This window comes from Telmatherina bonti, assembly GCF_933228915.1.
Source record: "Telmatherina bonti genome assembly, chromosome: 22".
NCBI classification, from domain to species: domain Eukaryota; kingdom Metazoa; phylum Chordata; class Actinopteri; order Atheriniformes; family Telmatherinidae; genus Telmatherina; species Telmatherina bonti.
Genome location: NC_136631.1, coordinates 28,069,021 through 28,094,785, shown reverse-complemented (window position 1 = coordinate 28,094,785; position 25,765 = coordinate 28,069,021). Strand labels below are relative to the sequence as shown.

At 41.5% G+C, this 25,765-nt stretch overlaps 1 protein-coding gene across 1 annotated transcript in view; it reads left to right on the top strand.

Moving 5' to 3' along the window:
* Window positions 1–25,765, top strand: part of prkd1 (protein kinase D1) — a gene marked incomplete at both ends in the record, with an annotated part of 104,393 nt that overhangs the window by 40,360 nt on the left and 38,268 nt on the right. The window contains 11 exons of the mRNA XM_079262707.1: window positions 558–768; window positions 1,260–1,337; window positions 4,700–4,901; window positions 4,978–5,101; window positions 5,231–5,308; window positions 6,077–6,244; window positions 10,870–10,981; window positions 11,481–11,533; window positions 16,942–17,014; window positions 19,104–19,210; window positions 23,665–23,826. Coding sequence (XP_079118833.1) covers window positions 558–768; window positions 1,260–1,337; window positions 4,700–4,901; window positions 4,978–5,101; window positions 5,231–5,308; window positions 6,077–6,244; window positions 10,870–10,981; window positions 11,481–11,533; window positions 16,942–17,014; window positions 19,104–19,210; window positions 23,665–23,826 — 1,368 coding nt within the window. The remainder of the gene's footprint in view (window positions 1–557; window positions 769–1,259; window positions 1,338–4,699; window positions 4,902–4,977; window positions 5,102–5,230; window positions 5,309–6,076; window positions 6,245–10,869; window positions 10,982–11,480; window positions 11,534–16,941; window positions 17,015–19,103; window positions 19,211–23,664; window positions 23,827–25,765) is intronic.

Sequence of the window (25,765 nt, the reverse complement as noted above, 5' to 3'; positions counted from 1 at the left end):
AAACAACAAAAACCTGCAGTGGGGGGGACCTTGAGGACTGGAGTTTGACAGCCCTGATCTAAGATGAGACAAGCTGCCATAAGGGCCAACATCACCAGCAGAACTGGTTTGTTTGGCCTTGAGGGACAAGAGATTATCATTCTGTAGCAGTTTTAGAGCTATGGCCAGATTGACAAGCTCTGAAACCAGACTGGAATTTTTCAAATTTGCTATTAATTTCTTGAAGAGATTTTTGTTATCCATTAAGATTATTACGACTGTGAAATTCAAATGATAAAATGTCTGTTTTACCGTCTGGGAAGAAAAGATGAGTTCATGAGATTCACAAATCACTGCATTTTGTTAGTATCTATAGTTTAGACAGAGATAAAAGAAAAAAAAGAACTGGTGTTTTGGTTTAATGTACATCCATTCAGTGTCGAGCCTGAGAATATTTTTCAACCTGTTTTACTTTGTGTACATTTTCTTTTAGAGGAGCTCTGCTGGAATTGCTGAATGACATGTAACTTAAATGAGTTCTGACCAGCAGCTGCTTCCATGGCCATTTCTCTTCACAGCAGAAGACCCAGTTAGACTATTTCCCTGGTAGAGAGCGGCGATCCAGCTGTCAGTCCTACATTGGACGTCCCATCGAACTGGACAAGATTTTACTGTCAAAGGTCAAAGTTCCCCACACCTTTCTGATCCACTCGTACACCCGACCAACTGTCTGCCAGCACTGCAAAAAGCTGCTGAAAGGCCTCTTCAGACAGGGTCTGCAGTGCAAAGGTATGCTCCTCCAGTAGTCTGAATCATCTCATCAAGTCCTACTCTCATCACAACACTGTGTATCTCCTCATTTACAGGATGTTTATGGAATATTGAAAGGAAAATGGAGTTATTTGTGAAATAGACATGCAATGGAGACAGTGTGGTTTCTTTATCACAGTTCTGAAATCAAATAATTCAACATCTGGAGAACTTGCATCAGAGAATTTCATGAATTTAGAACTGAAATAAGCTGGTAAATAGGAACAGCTGTTTTACGTACGTAAAAACTATTTAAAAAGAAAAAAGAAGGTAGATCCTAGAGCAAAACTTAATGTCCTACCCATTGTTTTCTACCTAGGCTTGTAGCTTTCATGAGTCCTGTGTTGGTTGTTTAGAAAGTTTTCATGGTGTCTGCCTCTCATTCTTCATCAGTTCCTCATTAATGATGCATCATTCATCTAATTCAATCCTGTGCTGAGCCCTATCTTCCTTTTTTTTGTCTTTCTTAGATTGTAAATTTAATTGTCATAAAAGATGTGCCCTGAAAGTGCCAAACAACTGTCTGGGAGAAGTTTCCAAGAATGAAGGCAAGTCCTTAAACAGATGTGAAACTCTTAGACGGAGCAAAGTCCTCATCATTAAAAACGGTCATCTCTTCCTGAAGTTAATTCCTGCTTGCATGTCGACTCGTTGCTGATGAACAGCAGCACTGCATGAACTCTGCTGTCATGTGTTGCATAAAAGTGGCCTGAGGATACAGTGTTGCTGGCAGCCATCGTTGGGGAGGATGGAGGAGGATGTGGTGATGTTGGCACTAACAGACTGATGGTTGGCCAGTGCTTAGTTCTGCCATCAGCACAAGCAATGTGTAAAGTTCCAATAGAGTAATCTTTTTTCTGGATGAGTGAAGGCCAGAGATTTTATCAGGAGCAGCGTTTCTGCTTGGAAGTGTTCCGGTAATGCTCCTCAGTCATGGGGCAGTCACTGATACAACTGGGATCCATGATATGTCTTTGGCACAGAAGTCTCGAGGTATTTTTGAACAAAATCCTGGGTCATTGAGATGTTAAATATGTCCCTAAAGGCCATTTAGGCTTTTGTCTGTCTCCTGAGTTGTTTACATGTGCAAACTGGTGTGTTTTCAGGGTCTGTTGCTAGATGCAGAAATTGTAGCAATACCCAGAAACCACCAGAGGTCACTGAGGTGGTTAACAAGCATATTGGTGGCAAGTCCCTGGGGGTGAATGAGATCCACCCAGGGTCCCGCACAGACGCACTACAGAACTTTGGCCATTACCCTGTCACAAGCCCCCTATTGATGGCTAATTCAGCATCCATCTTGCATCCTACCTGACCTGTTAGCACTCTCCAGCCAGCAAAAGACCATCTTACAATGACCCTTGTTTTGTTTCTCTCTTTTAATCTTCTTGTGTTTCTTTGCTGAATCAGCCATATTTGCGCATTAAAACAGCCAGTTCCTTATTATACCACGAACCGAAGCAAAACACCCTGATGTAGAAGTTCTATTGTGCGTTTTCTCAACCTCGGGATGCTGCTCGGTAGCAGTGGTAATAGAAATGCACATGATGTCACTGTGTCATCAAACAAGTGTGGGATGCAGAGTTTTGAGGTTAAGAAAAAAGTTACATAATGCGTCTTTTAGGCTTTGGATGCTGTGGGGCTGTTCTGGCTGACAGGCCTCTGCAGCATTATGTGGACATCGAGGAAAGCACTTCTGGACTGCAGACTGGGGTGTTGCTCCAACTACAGGGGATCATGCTCCTCAGTTTCCAAGGTGAAGTCTATTCAGGGGTGCTGAAGAAGAGGGTCCATGAAATAGTGGAACCCTAGAAGAGCAGTGTTGTTTTCCTCCTGGTCGTGGAACAGTGGAACAGTGGACCAGCGTTATACCTCTTTAAGGGTCTTGGAGGGGCATCAGAGTTTGCCCAACCAGTCTACATGTGCTTTGTGGACTTGCAGAAGGGATTTGACCAGTCCCCTGGGGACTCCTGTGGTGGGAACTCTGGAAGTATGGGGTACTGGACCCCTTTGTATGAGCCGTCTTGTCCCCGTACGACCGGTGTCAGAACTTGGTTCGCATTGCCGGCAATAAGTCAGATCTGAGGGTTGGACTCAAAGCTGCCCTTCTTTACAGATTCTGTTAATAACTTTTATGGACAGAATCTCTATACACAGCCAAGGTGTTGAAGAGATCTGGCCTAGTGGCCTTTTTTTTTGCAAGTGACATGGTTCTGTTGGCTTTGTTGGGTCATGATCTCCAGCAAGAGATCAGCAATTTGCAGCCAGGTGTGAAGCGACTGGGATAAGAATCAGCACCTCCAAATCTGGGACCTTGGTCCTCAGCCTGAAAAGGTTGAATGTCCTCTCTGGGTTCCTGCTCCAAGTGAGGGAGTTCCAGTATCTCGGGGTTTATGAGTGAGGGAAGAAAGGAGTGTGGCATTGACATGTGGTTCAGTGTGGCATCTGCAGCGATGCAGTGGGGAGCATTAAGGTGGCTCGGCATCTGGATAGGGTGCCTCCTGCAAAGCCTCTGAAAATGCACAAATTAAACACATTAATGATGCAGGAGACAGACAAATGTGCAGAGTTCACCACCGGCCACCAGGGGTACATTAGATTTGGTTCAGCCCACAGTCAACTAGTTGCAAAGCTAGTTTATCTATGTTAAAACTGTATTAGCTTATGTTTCTACCCTTGCACTGTTGCAGGGCTTCCTCATCGTTGTCATTAAAGTTTAATCTGAAATCCAGGTGTGTATTTCTTTAAAAAGTGTCTTTCTGCGTATCTGTCTTCTGTGTTGAGTATAAATGAGCCGTAAGGATGCTTTAAAATCCACTGAGGTTAAATTATTAAATTGTGATTTAAGTTTGTTTTTAGGAAGGAGGAGCAGCAACTCTTCCATGCAGTATCAGTTAATCTGTGATCTACCTCATGGATTTATCACATAGATCCGCCTCACAGTCTTTCGAAGTCAGACATGAACAGTTATCCAGAGCTGGTACATTAGACAAATCTGCTTGCCTCTTTACCAGAGATCATCAGTTTCACTCTGAGTCATTGTCCTACAGATACTGAACGTTTTCCCACTGCAGCACCAAATAAAATGGATCTCCAGCAACTTCTTGTCAAGTTCTGTGCAGGTCTGTTAAAAATGCATTCATTTGAATTAGATGTGTTGCTGCAGGGACAAATCCAAAACCAGCGGGACACCAGCTGTGAAGGGCTGGCGTTTATGATCCCTGTCCTAGACCTCAGACCAGCCCAGACCAGCGCAGGCCAGCGCAGACCAGCACAGGCCACCCCTCCTACTCCTCTTCTTCCTCTATCCTCTGGAGCAGCAGGCTATTCCCCCTCAAGTGCTGCAGTCTGCCACAGTCTACCAGCAGTTTTGGTAGAAATGAAGCAGACAAGCTGAAGCTTGATATTGTACCAACAGTAATACTAGTGCTAACATAAGGCGGTGGAACAGCTAGAAGTGCTACAATGCAAAAATCTTCACGCTTGTTTATGCAAGCACAAACAAAGAGCACTGAAGCAATTATCAGAGCAGTCAACACTGACTCACTGAACTGCAGAATCGCACATCTCTACGTAGATCTCTGGGAAAACGTGCCTCCTCACACCTGTGGTGTCTCCCAGATAAATGTTGGATAGGTGTTGGTCTTACTAACATGTTAGCAGCCGACTCTGTTTTGAGATGGGAGAGACCTGTCCAGTCATTAAGAGATGGAAACTTTGGTTGCTAGGTGAGAAAACTGCAGACTTGTGTCCTCCCACCAGGTTTTTGACAAGACACTGCACTTTCCTCCATATATTCCCCAACATCCGATCTGTCTGACTCCATCTCTCCAAGGCTGAGGTGTCGCTCAAGGCGTTGACACAGTTCAATGCCTTAAGAAACTTCTTTTCTTTTCTTGGTGGTGTGCAGAGCTCCTCAGCCCAGGGATGGACTCAGATATGGCAATGCTGGAGGGCTGCCTTGATGACCAAAATGTTGACAGGAGTGGTGGTCTCCTGGATGACATGGATGAAGTACTAACCTCAGAGGGGAGTTTGTTGCTGGAAACGGGACCCAGTGACCTTAGCGACCTGCGTGACCCCGACCTGGATGACTCCAACCGTGCCATCAGGTACACAAACAAACCAAATAGACAAATACAAAGAGAAACAAAGAAATGAGGCTTTGCTTTGTCTTGTTTCCTGCAGCCCATCCACCAGTAACAACATCCCATTGATGCGAGTCGTCCAGTCTGTTAAACACACCAAAAGGAAGAACAGTAATGTGATGAAGGAGGGCTGGATGGTCCATTACACCAGCAAGGACACCCTGGTACCTTCATGTTTACCCATGTGTTCACTGCAGTCACCCATGATGTTGTCCTCGCCATTTCCCTTCAATCCTAATGATTCTTTTTCTCTATTATCTCATCAACGACTGCCTTACCTCTTTGTTTTTCAGAGAAAAAGACATTACTGGCGCTTGGACAGTAAATGCATCACACTGTTTCAGAATGATACCGGAAGCAAATACTACAAGGTAAGACGGCTCCTGAGGCAGTGTTTCCTGCATCGTCAACGTCTGATTCTTCATTATTAGTTGTTAAAAACTGGACCTGGATGGAAACTGTTGAAACCGTCAAACAATGACTTCAAACTATTTTTTTCATCCAACGACTCATTTTAATCCAATTTTAATCCAATTAAGACAAAACCAACATTAGTTTATAATAACAGTGTATATACCAGTTCATAAAATAATGACTGAGCTTAAACCAGCAGGCTGGAAGAAAAGTAAACTCCATCAGAACCAGAACCAGGAAGAAAGTCCATCTTCCTGGACCAGTTGGGTGGAGAGGACAGAGTGCCTCCCAGTGCATCACGGGACGTCTCCCAGTGCATCATGGAGCGCCTCCCAGTGCATCACGGAGCGCCTCCCAGTGCATCACGGAGCGCCTCCCAGTGCATCATGGGACTTCTCCCAGTGCATCACGGAGCGCCTCCCAGTGCATCATGGGACTTCTCCCAGTGCATCACGGGACGTCTCCCAGTGCATCACGGGACATCTCCCAGTGCATCATGGGACTTCTCCCAGTGCATCACGGGACATCTCCCAGTGCATCATGGGAAGAGTTACTTCGTACCGCCGGAGTTCTGGCTCTGACATGTCAAATGGAAGAATCTACAAAGATGATGATCAGATGTCCAGTTCTCCTCAGCAGCCTCCTTTCATTTCCTTTGAGTTTCCATCTGAAAGGTTAGAGATGTTAACTCGTAAAGTGTATCCTGCTCTCTGCTGTGTCTGCAGGAAATCCCTCTGTCAGAGATCTTATCTCTGGAACCGCCTCACACCTTCTCCTTGCTTCCTGATGGAGCCAACCCTCACTGCTTTGAGATTTCCACAGCCTCACTGGTTTACTATGTTGGAGAGAATCTGCGTAAAGCTGAGTCTTCTGCGACCGGCAGCAACATCCTGGTGAGACAGACTTCATGTAGAAGGATGCAAGATAGTTTGTTTATGTTCAGAAAATAGACTTGATAACGAGGAACTTAATCTGTTTCTTCAGACTGTTTGACTGTAGAGAAGTTGACTCTTTTCAGTTTGATGCGCAGTAAGAACTTTTTCTGACATGCTACAAGCTCTAGGGTGGTGTTTCTATTAATTTCATAATGACAAATTGAGGAGGCATGAGGGTGGAGACACTGACAGCTGCTTAGCTCGTGTTTGGGGGGTTTCATCCTTCAGGTCGACCAGTCTCTATGATGTTGAGTCTGAATCTGACTGAGATGTCGCTGAAACGACAGGTTTAGTCAGGATATTTTTAACTTTGTATTGTGAAGCAGAGCTGTCCAAAGTCTGTCCTCAAGGTACACATTGATGGTTTCCTGAAGCCCATCTGCTTGACCCGGAGTGCTGCGAACACCATTTCCACATGCCATTCAACATGTCAGAAGTCAGGTGACCACACCAATCATGGCCTCGTTACGTCAGACGTATGGAGCTGCTTTACAGGCGTTTGAAGAGTCTTGTATCTTGTCAAATACATGAACAGCGGCCAAAGCACCTTTTTCTCCAATTTTTCCCCATTTAAAGACACTAATCTAACTGAGAAAACATAAACAAGAGTTACACCAAGACCAACATAACCTAACAGCCATGTTAACGGCATGAAACACAGAGGCAATGAGGACACAGGCAGACCCACAACGGCCGAGACGAAATAAAGTCCTGGCAACGCTTCCCGTCAAACGCATCGTTCACGCACAGCCAGCAGGTGGTGTGTTGTGATTGGGTCAAATGCTTCAAGCAATGTGCAGTTTCATGCAGATGTGTCAGTGACTCGGTGCTCGCCAAGCCTTTGTCTTCACCATCCTTCACAGTCCTGCCGGTTTTAGATGTTTCCCTGCTTCTAGACACCTGATTCGCCAGAACTGATTTCCCTCAGGTCTTGTTTGCACGTTAAAGAGTTGATAATCTGCTGGAGAGATGTTGCAGCTGGAAACATCTGAAACCTCCAGAAACCTTGAAAGACATCCCTGATGCGGCCTTCTGATGAAAACCTCTTTGTGTTTGAGTAAATATTCTGAGTCGAAGAGCAGATATTTGCCTCTGTGTAGATTTTTGGCGAGATCGAAACGGTGTCATGGAATGTTTGATGTGAAACAATCTGTGATTTCACATGAACCTTTTCGGTTCGAATTCGAGTCCGTTTGCTCGGAAAGTCCACTTCGTTTGGGGAAATGTGAATGTGCCAAACAAATTCTGATTCGGAGCAAAGAAGCCGACTCTGTCCACCTACAAACGCAGTTCTCGGCACACTTCAGACAGACCAAATACAGGAAGCTGATTCCAAAAAAAGTCTCTTCCTGCATTTGGCGTAGCATTGCATTGTGGGTAAATACATAGCGATGGCATTAAGGGTCCTCTGCCAAGACATCATATATACATAGACACCGCATTGTATCATGCTGGTTGACATCTTATCGCGCCGCTGTCTTGGATGGGTCTCCATGCGCCTGTGAGGTGTAGGGCCAACCGCAACAATAACTTCACCAAGTTTTCTCTGATTTTTCTCCCAGTTGCATTATTGATGCATTTGGATTTATCTATCTTTATCTGGTCAAATAAATTATTATTCAACCTTGTGATATGTAATTCCACACGATCTGCTTTCAGCATTTTGCTGGTTATTGCAACCGTATGCTGAACAAAATACGGGAATATTTGCTGGTTTCTCTTGACTACGACTAACTTTTTCTTTTATTCATTCATTCATTCATTTTCCTAACTGCTTAGTCCGATGAAGCGTCTGGGGGAAGCTGGAGCCTATCCCAGCAGTTTTTCTTTTCTTTTTTTTTCCACATTTATTAATTTATCAATATAGAGATATAGTTGTACAAAGTCTGAAAATAAAGTATTGTATCAAAACTGTCATTTAAAAGTTACCCAGAAAAACACTCGGAAAACACAAACCTCCGCCAAGTTCGTTAAAAAGTTCCTGGATCCAAACGGTGATCCGGATCACCACCAAAATTAAATCACTTCTTCCTTTTCACATTTCCAACAAGTCTGAAAATTTCATGAAAATCCATCCATAACTTTTTAAGTTATCTTGAACAGAGGTGGAGGTAATTATGCTAACATGTAAAACTCTCATTCTGAAGCATCAGTATCATATTTTTCCATAAACACCTCATAGGAGTAAAATTTATCATTTAGTAGATCATTCACTGTGTTAACATTATTTATAAACCAGGAAAAGTGTTTTGTTTGTGTGTAATATATACACGTTGGTCCACAGAAAACAGTTATGTGGGGAAACTACGTTGATTCTGCAGCAAGACTCGAAAGCAGAGACCCATCCAATATGGCAGCTGGTTCACTCTCCAGTGCTCAATGAGGCGTCTACGTTTATATGATGTTTCTGGTCCTCTGCCTCGTCTGGTGTTCATACTGCGTCCATTGTTGCAGTGTATTTCTGCAGTATACTTGCATAAGACACAATAAAAACCCAAAACAGCCAAAGTTTGGTCTCCATGTTTAACTGGCAGGTGGAGGAAACAGAGTTTTCTTCTTCATGCCGGTCTTGTCCCCTCTTCTGCTAAATACTAGTGCAGCGCCACCTCTGGTGGGAATGGGGATACATTATTCTAATGGTTTGACCAAAGTGCAGCCAGAACCCGATCTCGGTCCGCATGGATACACCCCCCTACAGCTGGACCCAGTTCCAAACTGGGCTGAGTTTAGCGGACTGTCCTGATGTGAATGTACACTATGTTTCATGATTACGCCAGTGATCGTTCCGAAATGCCGCGGTTTCCCCCCTGCCTAAGTTCGATATCGGTGAAACACAGCTGTGTGTACTGCGATCTTTTCATCGTGTCCCAAATAAAAAAAAAAAAAAATGTTTACTACATTTTCACACAATAAAAATGATTAAATTGACAATATTCTCCAACATTGGAGAAATTTTCAGCAGGATGTGAAATCTTCTCAGTCGAGTGCAGGCAGCTGTCTTTATTAATAAAAATTCTTAAACATACTGAAGCACTACTACAAATACTGACTGGTTAAAATGAAAGATCCTTCTTTTAGCCAACACAAGAAGCTACAGCAGACAGAACGACCCAAGACACATGAAAACTTTCAAATTTATTGAGTTTGATATTTTGAAATGTCGTTTTTTTGGTCAGCAGATGTGACTGTGGTATAACGTTCCGAACATGGCAGAAGATTGATTCCTTTATCCGGAACAATCGCTCCAAATGATTTGATCTTCCAAAAGTTCCATTTCTGCCATCACTAGTTTTTGGTAAATATTAATGTAGCAGTTGTGCAACACTCCAGGTCACCAGGTAAGCAGCACATGCTTGTTGAGTGATGTCTTATTCAGAGATAACACAGTGGAACAGCTTTCTGCTGTCCTCCTGCTGGCATTCTGCTTTCACAGGTACTTACTGTCTTCTACCTGTCCTCTGGAGTCCTGCTGTACTACTGCAGATAGAGGCAGATGATTACTGATCTGATGCAGCTGTGCCTTGTTTGCCTCGCTGCACGCTGCTCCCTAAGCCATCATCCACCTCCTCTGCAGCTGAGCATGACTACGCCATCACCACAAGCAGTGTTGAGACTTCTTTCCTCATCCACGAGTCCAGTGCAGTCTAAATAAGGTGGTTTGTGCCTCAAAACAGCTTCCTGTTGGAAGAAGACACCAATCAGACACCAGTACAACAGAACGGCCATATGTTACTTGCAAACAGTTTCGACGCTACACCTATGCAAAGTGAAAACGAACAGTATTCGTTCTTACAGTCTCTTCATACTCATACTGTTTGTATGGAGTTCCTCTCCAGGTGGTCGGTTCTATGGAAAACAAGTTCATGCAAGCTTCTCGTCCTGATAACATTCCAACAGTTTACACAAAGGTCACTTTGTCCTGCTGACTCGGCATCTAAAACAGATCAGGCTGCCCAAACTGACAATTCATCTCAGAACATACGCATAAAAGAAACACACTTTACAAATGTACATAATATCATTATTGATACAATGATCCCAGCTTCCTCCCACCGTCCAAAGACATGCATGTTAGGTTCATTGGTTACTCTAAATTGCTCCTACGAGTGAGTGTGAGTGGTTGTGTGTCTGTGTGTGTCCCTGCGATGGACTGGTGAGCTGTCCAGGGTGTACCCTGCCTTTGCCCAAAAGACAGCTGGGATAGGCTCCAGCGACCCTGAATTGGATTAAGCGGTTTAGAAAATGAATGAATGAATAATCCATTTTTCCTTTGTTGTCCTGAGAATTATCAGACAGAAACATAAGGACATGTCTTACAGGGACATCCAGGATTTTGTCAAACAAAACGGAAATCTCCATCAAAGAACTCAACTTTGCCAAAACCAATAAAGGTTGTAACAGCTGAACCACCCACAGAATGAGCGACTGGCTCAGTGAATGTAGCAGACACAGTCTGTAACACGGAGAGCATGCTGGTAGTCCAGACTAAATGGAAATTCAAGGGACAGATATTTAGAACTTCATATCTTTCTTTACACATATGAAATCACCAGCATCATCCACAGTTTTCCAACTGGTTTCAGGTCAGTGGTCTGGGCTACGATGTGGCCCGGATGTGGGAGATGGCCATCCAGCATGCCCTGATGCCAGCTGTGTCCTCAGGACTTTGCCATAGTTCCCAGCACGCTGGGCACAGTAAGTCTCTGAGCTTCAGGACAGCCGAACATGATGAGGTTCAGGGTTTAAAATGAACTGTATGGATGAGCAGCAGCATTGAGTATGGGGGTTGTGTCTATGAAAAACATGCCGAATAAACGTTGAGAAAGTCGTTTCCAAAAGTAGAAGTTTTGTTACAATGAAGAAATGATCCACCAAAAAATGACTTTTCTCAGTTTATATCACTAGAAAATTGCATATCGGGTACTTTGACTTACGGTGAGACTCATCCCCCTGCGGACCCCTCAGCTTCGTCCGGCTGATGCTGCCCACTCATAATCCATCAGAGAGATTTCAGGCCTTCAGCAACATCAGAATGAGGATGACTAAGATGTCAGTTTGGTCAGAATAGTTTTTTGTACTGAAATAAACCCTCTTTCAGCCTTATGTTAACCCAAACCTCCAGTTGAAATGTGTATTTCTGACTTTCACTGTGACTCGTCACTGAAATGTGTTCATGTTTGTATCTCATCCACAGAGGAAGTTTCAATCAGCATTTCTGTTTCCAACTGCCAGATCCAGGAAAATGTGGTGAGAAACACACACATTACTGAACCCAATGAAAGCTGTTTTTCCCTTCATGCTTTTCTGCTACAAACACCTAACAGCCTGCAATGACTCCCACTTCTTGAAATTAAGTTAAAAATACAGGCTGAGTGTCAGGCTCAGTTGGTATCCTCAGTAAAATGGCCTCAGTGAGGACATCTGGATATTTGCACTGTCATGATGTGCTATTAAGTGGACATATCATGACCATTTCCAGTCATTTCTTTTCACTGCAGACGTTTCTGTACAGGAGGAAGCATGAGATCTGACAGTGCAGAAGATGTTTGCAGACAGCAGGAAGCAGCAATGCTAACATGTAGCATGCCAACATGATGAGAAGAAAGTCAGCTGTACCAAACATTGACATCCAAATCAAACAGTTCAAACCCTAAGAGATTTTATAGGGAAAAAAAAAAGGTCCTGTTGGTTTCCATGAAGATGAAGGTCCTGCTAGTTTCCATGGAGATGAGGCAAGTTTTTATAGTGAAGTATTCTCTCTTCCTTTCATAAACCATGTTGGTCTTCATGCCTTTCTGGACCCTTGTGGTGTTTCTAACGGATCTGTCCTGGGATTCCCCTGACTCTGATCATTGATAGAGATGATCATCAGCATCACCAGGCGATAGCTTCTTAGATGTTTACTTGGCAGCATCTCTACGACACACCTGGAAATCTGCTCAGCTTCACTTTTTACCTTCTACATTAGAACAGTTCCTCATCACATATTACTTTAGTCATTCCTAGGATTACATTCTCATTCTTAGGATTTTTACTTTTTTCTAGGATTACTTTTTAAAGGGGCGGTGAATGTTGGACTCCAGCCAGTAATGAGCAAATGGACAATATATTTAATCAAGATAATGGTTGTCAACAACTCCGGGAATGGAGAAATGCCAAGAAGACTCAGGAGAGGAATGAATGCCCACGTGGTTTGGTCTAAAAGAAAAACTGAGTCATTAAATATGTTCAAGAGAAATTGAACTGATTCGCTGAGATTCATATGTGAGTAAGAGAAGCATCCAGAATGGGAAAGATCCAGATCCTGAGTAGGTCTGAGAAAATCCCGGTGGGGCCAGGGGAAGAGAGCACGGTCAGGGTCAGAGCCAGATTCAGAGCAGGTCAGGTCAATCCAGGAGGGCCAGAGGCAGGCAGCAGGGTCAGGGTCAGATTCAGATCCAGAGCCGGTCAAATCAATCCAGAAGGGACCAGAGACGCAAGGTAACTACAAAAACAGGCGAGAGACAGGAGTTAAGGTTGGCTTGCAGATAATCTGGCAGAGAACTCAGGGTTGCATGGTGCTGAAGAGGAGAGTAGAACAGGTGAAGTGGATAGAGTTGATTGGTGATCATTTCAGTGAGCAGAAAACATTCCCAAATAAAGCAGGATTCAGGGAAGCAGACCAGAACCATGACAACTTTACTCATTCCTAGGATTACTATGCTTTTTACTCATTTTTAGGATTATTTTGCTTTTTCCTAGGATAACTTTACTCTAGATCCTGATGCGTTTTCATTAACACCATGTCTCAGCTTTCTGTGGAATACACACAGTCCTTGTAGTTGAGAAGATATACTTGATTTATTTTGGGAATTTCATTTTAGACAGGAGGAAGAATAAACAATAAAGTGAAATTTACAGCAATCTGTGGTAACTCTTGATGTTCGTCACATCATTTTTATGGATGAATGTGTCTTGCTAAATTGTGTTTAATGCACCCTTCAGGTGTGCATTCAGGTGAAGCTAAATCTTTCCAGGTGTACACCCCCTCTCACGTGGTAACAGCTGGGGGGACGAGAGGGGGGCGGGGGGGTCAGGTCCAACAACCCGATGGCAGTGCGTTGTATTGAGTGTGTGGAAAACAGAAGAATTCAGTGATGTGTTGTTGAAGCGACATACTTAAAAGAAAATCAGGTTTATTTTTAAACAATGTTTAAGTTTTATGTCGTTAAACATTGATTAACAATCCTGAATTCCTACCAGGAGTTATAGATTGGTATTGCCTTCTCTGGAAGTTGAAAGGCACCTCCTGCTTTAGGGGGATATTGGAAAACAGGATCCTAGTGATCTTTGATTAAGATCTACAATTCATAATAAATAGCCTAGCTAAAATAAACAAACAGATTGTATTGAATCAATATGCAACTTCCTCTAGTAATAAAATGAGGTAATTGAAATAGATATAAGGTAAAAATATTCTGTTGCTTACTGGCCACAATTGAGTCTGCATTTATGTATGTGTTGTCATTATGATCTCTGCTTATAACCTAACACATTCTCATTAGCAAAGAATTTTAGATTTGTTTATTTATACGTTGGGAAAGCCAGTAGAGAAGCACCATTGCAGTCTGGCAACTTTAACCAAACAGCTGCCATTGAAGGACAAATGGCACCAATGTAGAATTAGAACTTTTCCCTGCGATCCTGCTCACAGTGACTGAGAGGCTGGAAGAGAAGCCCAGCGAGAGAGGCTTACTTCCCTGGCAAGCTGGAAAATACTTTCTAATGTACACTTCGGGTCAAAAGTTTGGACCCTCTTCCCCCATGGATTTAATGGAAAAGTGTGTCCAAATTTGTGACTGGTAGTGTAGTTTGCATGTGCTGTAGCAGTGCAGGAGCCGTTTTCACCATGGCCAAGAAAGAGATAAAGGAAACTTAAAAGGCAGCGTGACTTCCATGATTTACATGAAGCTCAAAGGATGCCAAAAATCTCAAGTTGAGTTTCCATGCAAACGTGCACCTTGCTGTCTCCAAGGTGAGCAAGTAGTCAAGCACCTCAAATGGAGATTACTGTTATTACTCACTCAGCCTTACTGTTTCCATAGAGACTATGGTAATTAGGCAGGAAACTCAGAGAAGGAGGAGGAGGTTTATAATATTGTATTTCTGTCCTTTTTTCCTGAAGTGTGATATTAGGCTGTCGCTGAACAGGGGAGATAAATGAGACATGATAATAGACAAAGTAGAAAATATTTCCCAGTTTTAGTGTCAAAGCTGTAGTAGATCACTGGTGCTGTGTCAGCATACTGAACGGAGCATGTTGTTGGCTGTCTGTTCGTAAAGCCTTTGTGAAAGTTCCTCTACGAGGTGATGAGGTGATGCCATTCCCCGTCACTTTGAAACCATTTCCCTTCCTCCTGCAGTTCTACGGCGCTGGAAGTTAACTGACAGTGTGGCTGGTATACGGGTTTACATCAACAACCCTGTGCTCCGGTTAGGTTTAAACTCACATGGTTTTTCAAGCTGCATTTATACTTATGTCTAAAACAGAGTATTACAGTTAGTCTGTGTGTGAAAGACTGGTGGTTAGGTGGTGTTTGGGATCACCATCAGGGTGGAGAACAAGGATCTGGAAGTGATAAGAGATCTCATTTGCTCCATCTGCCAGCAGTTGTCTTTTATTAAATATTTGTAAAAATTGCTGGTCTCTATGGAAATCTAAGTGTTTTCTTGTGACTGCGTAGTGGTGGAGGTGTGTTTATACCTTCATGACTTTTTAACACCACAAGTTTCCTTGTATTTCAGTGTTTTTCATATTTTATCTTAACTGACCAGAAAGTCAGTAATTGAATGTTTGCTTATTAATCTCTGTTGTAACAGTTCTTCATGGTAATATATCTGATACTGTTGGAAATTCTGTTCATTTTCCATTCCAATGGAACCACATTTGAAGGAAAATGTTTGTGTGGGATGAAGAGCAGAGTTGAGTGTGTGGGTTCTGCCCGTTAAAAACTTGTCAATTCTTTCCTAGATTGAGCTGAGTGTCCACTTTGGTGCAATCCATATATAAAAATAGGTGGTCTTAAATACCCATAATAATAATAATAACAATAACAATAACAATAATAATAATAATAATAATAATAATAATAATAATAATGGTAATTTAAGATAATAGATAAAAAAAACTTGATAAATAGTTAAATAACCATCATACGAAAACAAATTAAAAGTGTCATTTCAGAGTTGAATGTCTGCTTGAGTGAATCAAACGGGTAACATTAGGAACTCTTCTGAGCTGATAACTACAGTTTCAGCTATCCCAAGATAGGCCTCCATACACCACTAAATTTTAGTAAATTGCCAGATATTTCAGCTCTTCAATATGCAGGATTCCAGCTCTCTGTCAGGTTTCAAACTTAGGCGATGATTCAGATTTCCACATTTTCAAAACACATCTGTTTGCTGTATCCAAACCAGAAGCCACTGCCATGGTAACTGTTTGACCCAGGTCCTACAAAGTATTCAAGACACTAAGTAAAGCAGTTTCAGCAAAAGGGTCCAGGTTTACTCAACCTTGGAGCAAAATTTCTGAATTTCAGGACATAGCCAAAGTTGGCCAACTTCATATGGAGATGTTTTGAGGAAGATCTTATGCAGTTGAATCTTTGACTAGTGTAACTATATATAACCTTAAATTGAATCAACTGTAACCTAGCATTTACTGAGCATCGAATAAGTCAGTTAAAGGTTGTCCACTCAAATCAACTCAAAATTTAGTCAGCCCCTGCTGACCAAAGTGCTTCACAACAGAAAATACAGATAAAATTGTTGCAGCTATGATGTACGTTGAAAAATAAAACTTAAGATGATTAAACAATAAAACTTACTTATAAGACATCAATAAAATAAGATACAAGTAAAAACAGTAAAAATTCAAAATATGAAGCAGTACAAAACAGTATAAAAGAGCCAAGGTGTACCGCAAAAAGTTAGTTTAAATAATTAAAAGCCAACGAAAAATGAGAAGATTTCAGTCTGGACTTGAACTGGCCTACAGACTGAGAGGTCCTGACAGACAGAGGAAGACTGTTCCAAAGTCTTGGTGCAGCCACAGCGAAGTCTTTAAATGTGATGCCAGTAAATTGTTTAAACAATTGCTGGAACAAGGATTTTACTGCAGTGTTGAAACACCTCACACCACCGTCAGCATTTGGGAACTGAGAAGACCATTTGATGTCATTTAGAAACATTTGTTTTTCTTGTTTAGTGAATAACTGAACTGCTCGGCAGTTTGGGGCGTCCTTTGTTATATTTTTCCTCCCCTAAAGCATGAAAAGTTAAAGTTTATCCTGTTTGCCAGGTGAGAGGCAAGTCTCCATCCCCTAACTAGGCCATCAAGGAGACCAATGATGTGAATAACAGCTCGTCTCACAACCCCGGACTCACTTATTTTCACCAGTTATCCCAGCAAGCATTCTATGGACTGTGATGGGTGGAGTCAGAAGTAACTGGAGAAATGGAATACGAGCACGAGTGGAAACATGCAAACTGGTTTGAGGAACCAGTTTTACATGTTTTACTCTGGTTGTTTTAATTCATTTATTTAATTTTAAAGTGAAGCTTGTCTAATGACTAATGATATTATAATCATAACTGTTTCTTTTGTTTTCCAGGACATCAATTCAGTGTATCAGATCTTCCCGGACGAGGTTCTGGGTTCAGGACAGTTTGGTATTGTGTATGGAGGTAACACCACACTGACAGTGACATCATCACATACAATGTGTTGCTTCTAACAGGACAAATTTGGGACTCTTTCATTATAATTCCAAAAAGCTCCCATCCAATTTTATCCTGAACAGCTGGGACTGTGTTACCAACAAGCTAAAAACTGTTGAAAATGGGCAGCTAGACCATCTCTGACACTTACCTTCCAATGAGATGACCTTCCCCATTTCCAACGAAATGTCACCTCAGTGGTAAATCATTGAGGACAACTGTTGTACTTGTTTTGTAATGTAACAGAGGAGCTGCAGGAAAATGGTACAGCTGAAGGAATCTTTTTCTTGTGACGGACTGGCGACCTGTCCAGGTGTACCTGCTTCTCACCCAATGATTGCTGGGATCGGCTCCAGCTTCCCCATAACCCTTAATCAGACACAGCAGTTTGGAAAATGAATGAATGAATGAATGAATGAATGAATGAATGAATAATTTTATTGGAATTTAGGTCAAACATTTGTAACTTCTTCTAAGTTGAAAAATTCAGTGATGGTGAAAACTGGTAAGAAATTAGATAATATTTAAAGGTTAGTTTAACCACAAGCAACTCAGTTGGGTGGACACCAGTTTGGTCCATTATCTGCTGACTAAAGACTAAAATGTGAAATTACTCTAAATTCAGAAGCTGCTGGATTTGCTTGCTCAGAAGTAAGTGATAAAGCAACAGATAGTGTCAATGAAACAGAATTAGTCCTGCAGGTGCTCGTCACAGCTAAAAACAAGCATGATGAGTTTCATCTCCAACTTCTCCCTGACTAAAAGCTGAGTATAACAGCTGATGTCTTCTACTCCTACCCTTCACCTTCCCGCTTTCATATCATAATCACAGTTCGTAAAAGACGCAGCAGTATTTCTTTGCATCATATTTACCTGCAAAAATATGTTGATGTTTCATACACAGAAAAGGACAATCACTCACTCTATGCAGAGTTTAGAAACACAACCCAACATGCAGTTTTTGGTCTGTGGGTGATCAGAACCACCACAGCAAGAATGGTCCTGGTTGGAACCTCATCTGGGGCCGTTCTGTGTGGAGTTTGTATGTTCCCTGTGCATGCATATGTTCTCTCTGGGTACTCCAACTTCCTCTCCCAGTCCAAAAATACAATGTAAGTTGTTTTTTTTCCCCTGGGAGTGAGTGTGAGTGGTTGTTTGTCTTTCTATACTGAACCTGTAATGGACTGATGTCCTGTGCAAGGTGTACCCTTCCTTCCCTGCCTGCTAGCAGCTGGGATAGTCTCCACCCCTTGCTATTTTGCATTGTATTACATGAGTATAAACAATAGGTAGTAGAAGCAAAAATACCTGGAGAGAACCTAAAATGGCTTAAAGAAATGCCACAGCCAAGTTTTGAATCAGACACCTTCTGGCTTTAAGGTGGAACCAGCCAGGAAAGGTTGAGGAGCATTGCTGATGCTACATCAAATCCTGGATAGGAAGAGTGGGGTGTAACCTGGACAGAGCAGTGCTGTTGACCATATTGTAGACAAATGGATTGAGGAGGGATCTGGTGGACCAGTGAGACAATGGCACTGGAGCTAACCAGCGTACCACCATGTAGCCTCTACACGAAACCCTCGTCATTAATTCCGGACCGATAGAGCAGAACAAGATCTGAATGTCTGTGCTCTGAATAAGATTTCAGGGATTAAAGTGACTGACATGAAAGTTGGATGGATGAATTATGAGGAGTCACATGGTTTAATGAAATAGTTCTCTGACCAGGTGTAGAAGGTTTTCTTCAGTAACTGCATAAGCCTCTGAAATTCAGCCCAACAACGCCTGACTGCAGCCCTACAGACATCTTCATCTTCGTCATTGTCACCAATAGCTCGGGGAGCTTCTGCGCTACTGCTCATAAATTAAACAATGTTGACATGTGCTCAATATCTTCACAAGTTTCATTGCAAATGCCATTTCAGACATGAAAAATATTAGATGTACAGATGTTTACAGACTGATAAACTGACCAGTTGAAACACCAGTTTGTATCGAGAACAGAGAAGATTACAACAGCTAAATGATGGACATGTTTGTGTGTCATTGCTGTTAGGTAAACATAGGAAGTCTGGCCGAGACGTCGCCATCAAGATCATTGATAAACTTCGCTTCCCCACCAAGCAGGAGAATCAGCTGCGAAATGAGGTGGCGATCCTGCAGGTAAACACTCACACAGTGGAGCTGAACATGAGTGATTTTATGTACCTCTGCTGCCTAAATCCACTTCTGGTAAAATGGCTCAGCACAGTGAGCCACTCATTAATATCAGGTGTGATCTCAAAGAACAAGCACAAATCTTTGAAATGTGTATGTGCTCCAACAGAGAATAATTTGTACATAAGCACGGAACTAACCACAACAGCATTTTAAAGGGTATTGAGAATGATGTCCTAAGCAGAACCTCCAGAAGTAAGGACCTGTAAAGAAGTCCACCAAGGGTGTGCATATTGTCTGCTGCCACACAATACCCTGGAAGATTAGCCCTTAAAAAATATTAAGTGAATAATCCTTATTGGTCATGGTGGAAGGGGCAGGGCATGTGTTGGGAGCTGAGAGTTTCCTGCAAATCAAGAACATACTCTACTGTCTGAATTTGCTGATAATAATAATAATAATAATAATAATAATAATAATAATAATAATAATGATGATTGTGACAAAAAAGCGTTGTCACACGTCTCGCAGCGCAACGCCACTCCCGATGCACACACACACACACACACCGGTACTCACCGGGGGTTGTCCCGAGGACCTGGAAGTCACAAGCAGCACAGGGACAGTATAACAGCGGCACTCGCGACCTACTACCTGCCGTCAGCATGTTATTAGGGTGCACACCTGATCTTGACGCTATCCTACTGGAGTGTGTACTTACCGTGGGTCATAGATGTAAACCGAGGCAAGGTCCTCACCGCGGTTAAGACACGGACGTGTGTTGCAATCCGGCGGTGATGTCATCGTCAAGTGCCACATTGAAATGACTCATCGCGGCATATTATCGGATTCCTTCTTTTCCTACAATGTTGATTATTGTAATCTTGTGGTGTTTTTACATATATATGTTCTGGAATTGTGTCAGTATGGCTAGTTGTGATGCAGAACTCTTATTTAAGAAAAACTTTATTTTCTCAGTTAATTGGGAAGTTTCCTGTTGTGGGAGGAGCTTCAGGGTTAAAAGGAGTGCATTCTGATTTGCTTGGAGTGGCGAGTAGGTTGGATTGTGTTACACAGCTGGAGTGTAGAAAACGTATGGTGAGAAACCCGTGTAAATACTGTAAATATTTTGTGAATATCGTACATATTGCTCGGAATCACTGTAAATATTGTTTCACTTGGGAGGAGTTGGAAATAAACCACCTCAAATGAAACCACAACGTTGCCATCCTCATTGTGAACTGCAGAGAACCCCGTGACAATGATGCTTGAGATAAATAAGAGAGGAAACTATTTATAGCCATTGTATAAACTGAAAGACGTACTTATCCAAAAGAAAAACCCTCTGCTTGCTTCTTCAGCACATTGAGCCATTCATTAATATCAGTTATAATCTCTAAGAAAAAGTACAAATCTTTTTAAATTGCACATGCCCCAACAGCTAACATGTAACAGAACAATTTATATATTAATGTTTACCTTGAACTCACCACAACAGAAATTTAACTAATATTTAGCACTTTCAATCATGCAATTCTCAAGCTTTGTTGAAGCTGAACCTTGTGTGACACAAAAGAATAAGACCATAGTCTTACTTCAAACCAGAAGTTTGCTCTTGAGGGGATTAGACTTTTGTTGACAGCTGTAATGCGTTCAGGTCCAAGAAAAGTTTTGGAATATCTCAAAAGTGTACTTCATCTGCTTGGGACGATCTAGATTCAGTGCATGGGTCAAACCCAAGAAAATACAGCAAGTCCGAGTGATATTTCCAAGTCCTTTAATGACTTCCACGCACCCAATGACAACTCCAATTTCTTTTGCATTGCCACTTCTGGAGGCTATGTCCTTTGGGATCCCAGTTATTGGTACAACAATTTGTTCAAGTTCTCAGCACCCTGCAACATAAAAATGTAATCAGAGAAAAAATTTTTTTAAAGCAGCATGTCACTTAAAAAACTGCACAACACATCACAAGGTGTTTGAATAAAAGGTTCTAGGTCACCCATGTTGAAGTGAGTGATAAATTAAAACAAAATTTTAAGTTTATGTTTATTAAGGCCGCTTTCCACTCTTTACTGAATCCAAACTCATGAAAACCAGGAGCTAATCCACCAAGAACCAACAACTGTAGTGCTTCTTAGCAACAGACTGTTAAGCTGACGGCTGCTCTGGTAAGGCAAAAAATTAAACACTACAAAGACAATTTTGGTTATACATCACATATCAATGTGCCTGTCAGCATGTAATCAAGGAATTCCAATCCTTGAATTAGGTAAAAGCAAATTAAGTTCACTTACACTGAAGTCTTCGATGAGATGTTCCCCACACTCTCCAAGGTATTCAATCAAGAACCGAAGGACAACTTATCTGGCCGTCTATACAGTAGGGCTTGCTGAGTTCTGGAGAGGAATGGAAAAACTGATAAGCCAATCATAAAAACAAGAATGACTGTCAATGTTTTAATCATTTGGAAATCTCAATACATAACACGTAGGGGACTAATTTTGTTTTTTCTAATTGTGAGCGTATATTGCCTGCTACCCTGTAGAGTAAAATATACATTTCGTGAATCCTTGAGATCTGGTCGTATTCTTTTTGTGTATTTTTCCTGTTCTTATAAATGGAGTCAGTGCAGTTTCATAATTCTGTTAATTCTGATATTTCATTGCTGTAATACAAGCTTTGTTGCATGGAACCTTATTTTCAAGAGTTTGCATGGCCGTTCTAGTTTTGTAATGTGTGGCATCTGGGAAAAATATTACATTAACACGACAATATTGAACACAAGGGAATTAAATGATTATTGCTATCTTGAAATGGAGTCAAATAAACACGAACACCTAAATTCCAAATCACTGTATAAAGCAATTTACCTAAAAAAAAAAAAAAACCCTCACAAATAAATAAATCAACATTTATATTCAACATGATAAAATATGTACTTTCAAAATTTTCATTAAGTTTTGCTACCTTTAGTTGTACAAAAAAGTGTTGCCTGGAAATTGTATGCAGCAAAGTTGCTTGTAATATTGAAAAGTACCTCCAGTGGCTCCATTATGGTCTTCTGTCTTTGTCCAAGTGCTCCACCTTTAGCATGAAACAGCTTGTACAGTGTTTATGTTTTTAAATTCTGCACTAACCTGAAACAAAAAGGCAACAGGAGACAATCCGCCATCGCATCTGGGGGCACTAAGAGAAACACGGTCATGTTAATTGCAAAATGTGCCATTCTCCAGATGAAAAACATCCCTGTATCAATTACATGTATAGGCTATATTATTGGGCTGGTGGGTATCAATATTTACATCCCTTTATTGTTAAATGTTCACTGAAGACATCCAACTTGATTTGAACTTGAACTTAAATTTGTGTTTTTTATTTTTTTTACATAATTATAGCCTAGGGCTGCATGGTGGCATGGTGGTTAGCACTGTGGCCTCACAGCAAGGTCATTGGTTTGATCCTTGGCTGGGGCGAGGTTTGGTCAGTGGTCTTTCTGTGTGGAGTTTGCATGTTCTCCCCGTGTATGCGTAGGTTCTCTCCGGGTACTCCGGCTTCCTCCCACCATCCAAAGACATGCGTGTTCGATTGATTGGTTTCTCTAAGTTGCCCCTTGGAGTGATTGATTGTTCATTTCTGTGTATCCCTTGCGATGGACTGGCAAGCTGTCCAGGGTGTACCCTGCCTTTCACCCAATGCCAGCTGGGATAGGCTCCAGCTTTCCCACAATCCTGAATTGGATTAAGTGGTTTGGAAAATGAATGAACGAATTAATTATAGCCTACATTCTAGATTTGAGGGTTTCTCCCAAAATAAACCTTGGTCATTTGACTTTATTATTTGAACCATTTTTAAGATAGTTTATTGCTAAAAAAAAAACAGCTTTCTGCTGCTGAATCTTTTTCTCCTCTTCTGTGACTACTCATGTTGTATTATAATTTAGTATACACTGTAAATATGTACTGTTCTAACCATCCCAGTGCAAACAAAATTAATTCCTTATGGTGACCAACCAGATAGCATGAGTAAAGTGGTAGAGGGTACTCCTTATCACTATTTTTTGTGGCTTTCCATCCATCCATGAAAAGCAGGGTCCACCCTGGACAGGTCACGTTTATCAAAATGTGCGCTTAACAGGAAGTGCTTTTCAATTACAAAATTGAATGACATAAAAAGAAAGCTTATATTTGATTAACCCAGAATACGTTGGTTTGAATTACAACAAAATCAAGGACACATTAATATTAAATATATTTTACCAAATTCTTCAATTAAAATCTACATGACCACAGAATCTTTTATTACAGTGTATTTATTGACTTACTGGTAATATATCTATAAAAGCAAAGGGTGATTTATGACTTTTGCACAGTAAAACAGACATACCTGTGTTGTTTGTGTCCACTGGGTTACATTCGGAACAGTTTCTCTAAAGTTTTTTCATTGGTCTCCTTTTTCAGGGCCTGCACCATCCAGGTGTGGTCATCCTGGACTGCATGTTTGAGACACCAGAGCGAGTGTTTGTGGTAATGGAGAAGCTCCATGGTGACATGTTGGAGATGATCCTTTCGAGCGAGAAAGGTCGGCTTCCTGAAAGAATCACCAAGTTCCTGGTTACACAGGTAACAGATGAAAATCATACTGGATTTACCATAGTTGGGGGTTACTTCATTCAGTTATCCTTTTCCTGATGCAAACATGTTAAAGCAGAGAAGTGATGATAGACTTTTGGCAAATTATCCAATAGATTTTTAATATAAATGGTGAATAAAAAAGGTCAAAGCACTGAGCCTTGAAGCACACCCCAACAATGTGATGGGATGAAATATATTTGTAAATTTGATGAGAATGTGTGAATGACTGAGGTTCAGGAAAAATCCACAATCTTGTGAAACCAGTCAGAAATATGGTTATTCATGTAAGTCACCAAATTAAGTAAGGAATGATGCCCTCCGAGGTGTCCATTATCAGGATTTAACAATGAATTGGACGGTTCACGCCTCCGCAAAGTCAATTAATTTCTATTAATGGACACCTTGGCGGGCATTATCCCACTTATGCCATGGTCACTCACAAGGGAAATAATGTAAGATCAATCACGAATGTTGTCTTTACTGTTAAAATCATGTTTTTAACAAGAACGGACTATTTATTGGTCTTGTTGTGGCGTTCCCAAGGCATCCGCCTTTGGCAGCAACTGCAGCTCATTCGGCAGTAGATAATGTTGCAACAAATCACCGATGGTGGTGAAATATGAACGTGGCGCGCCATCAGGTGATCGAGCCTAATAGATAAGAGTGTTGAATGGAAGTGCCGTCCCCCTCCTTTTAACGGATTCTAATGAAAATAAGTTGATTTTCTGCCTGAAAATACATATTTCTTCACAATATGCGATGCGATGGACTGGTGAGCTGTTCAGGGTGTACCCTGCCTGTCGCCCAAAGCCAGCTGGGATAGGCTCCAGCTTCCCCGCGACCCGGAATTGGATTAAGCGGTTCAGAAAATGAATGAATGAAAAATGATGAAGGAAATCAGGGACGAAGTGCGATGGTTGGTTTCTATAATAGCACAAGAAAAATTCGGCCGTGGAAAAATCTAAATGCGAACAGCACGACCTTTTTAATTCATGAAGATTGTTCCTGCAATTTCTTTGTTCTTTTTATTGCAATAATTTTATTCTAGTCTTCAGAAGATTGCTGTGAAGCTGGCATATCCGCTGGAGCATTAATGCTGAGAAACACTGCTTCAGGGTGACGATCAGAGCCGCTTTGTCCCCTCTTTCAGAGACCTGGAGCTTCATTACAAACTAACTAATTAAATGTTGTTTCATACTGTTGAAACAATATGATGAATATTTTATCTGCAGTGATTGATTTCAACTAACAATTTTGGTAGGACAACATAATACAATAGTGAGATGGAGAAGAATCTGATCATTTTTTCCTTTCTCCCTTTTCTACTCTGGTTATTGTTCATCCGATGGTCTAAATTAACCTGGAAAATTAAAATAACTTCAAGACTGGCAGATCATAGTAACCATGGGCTGCTGTCTGACGTAGTTAGTCCAGATATTCTTTCTGCTCTGTTCTGCCCATTTGTTGCTAACATTTGTTACGTTTGAGCCAGCACAATGATTTAGAACTATTGGCCTATTTGACTTAACTTTTTTTTTTTAACTGGTGTCCCATATCACTTTTTAACGGACACCCTGCAGCCAATCAGAATCGAGTATTCACCCAGACCATGGTATAAACAAAATTGTTACCCATTCCTGAATTCTCTTCCAATTGTGGTTGGAGGTAAAGGGAATATCCGTCTTCTCCCGCGTTGATCAAAGAAGTTTTACGTTCCTCCGAAGCTAACTTTCACAGGTCGACACTCAGCATTTAAGAGACGGGAGGGTGACATACAAAAGGAAAGACCACATCTGTTGAAGAGGTTGGCTTTATTTTTACGAATGCATTAACATAAATGATTGCTCTCTATACTTCTACCTGCTCCAATCTCCGTCTCTTTTTCCGCTTTCCATTTTTTCCACACGCACACACTTCCGGTCCCGAA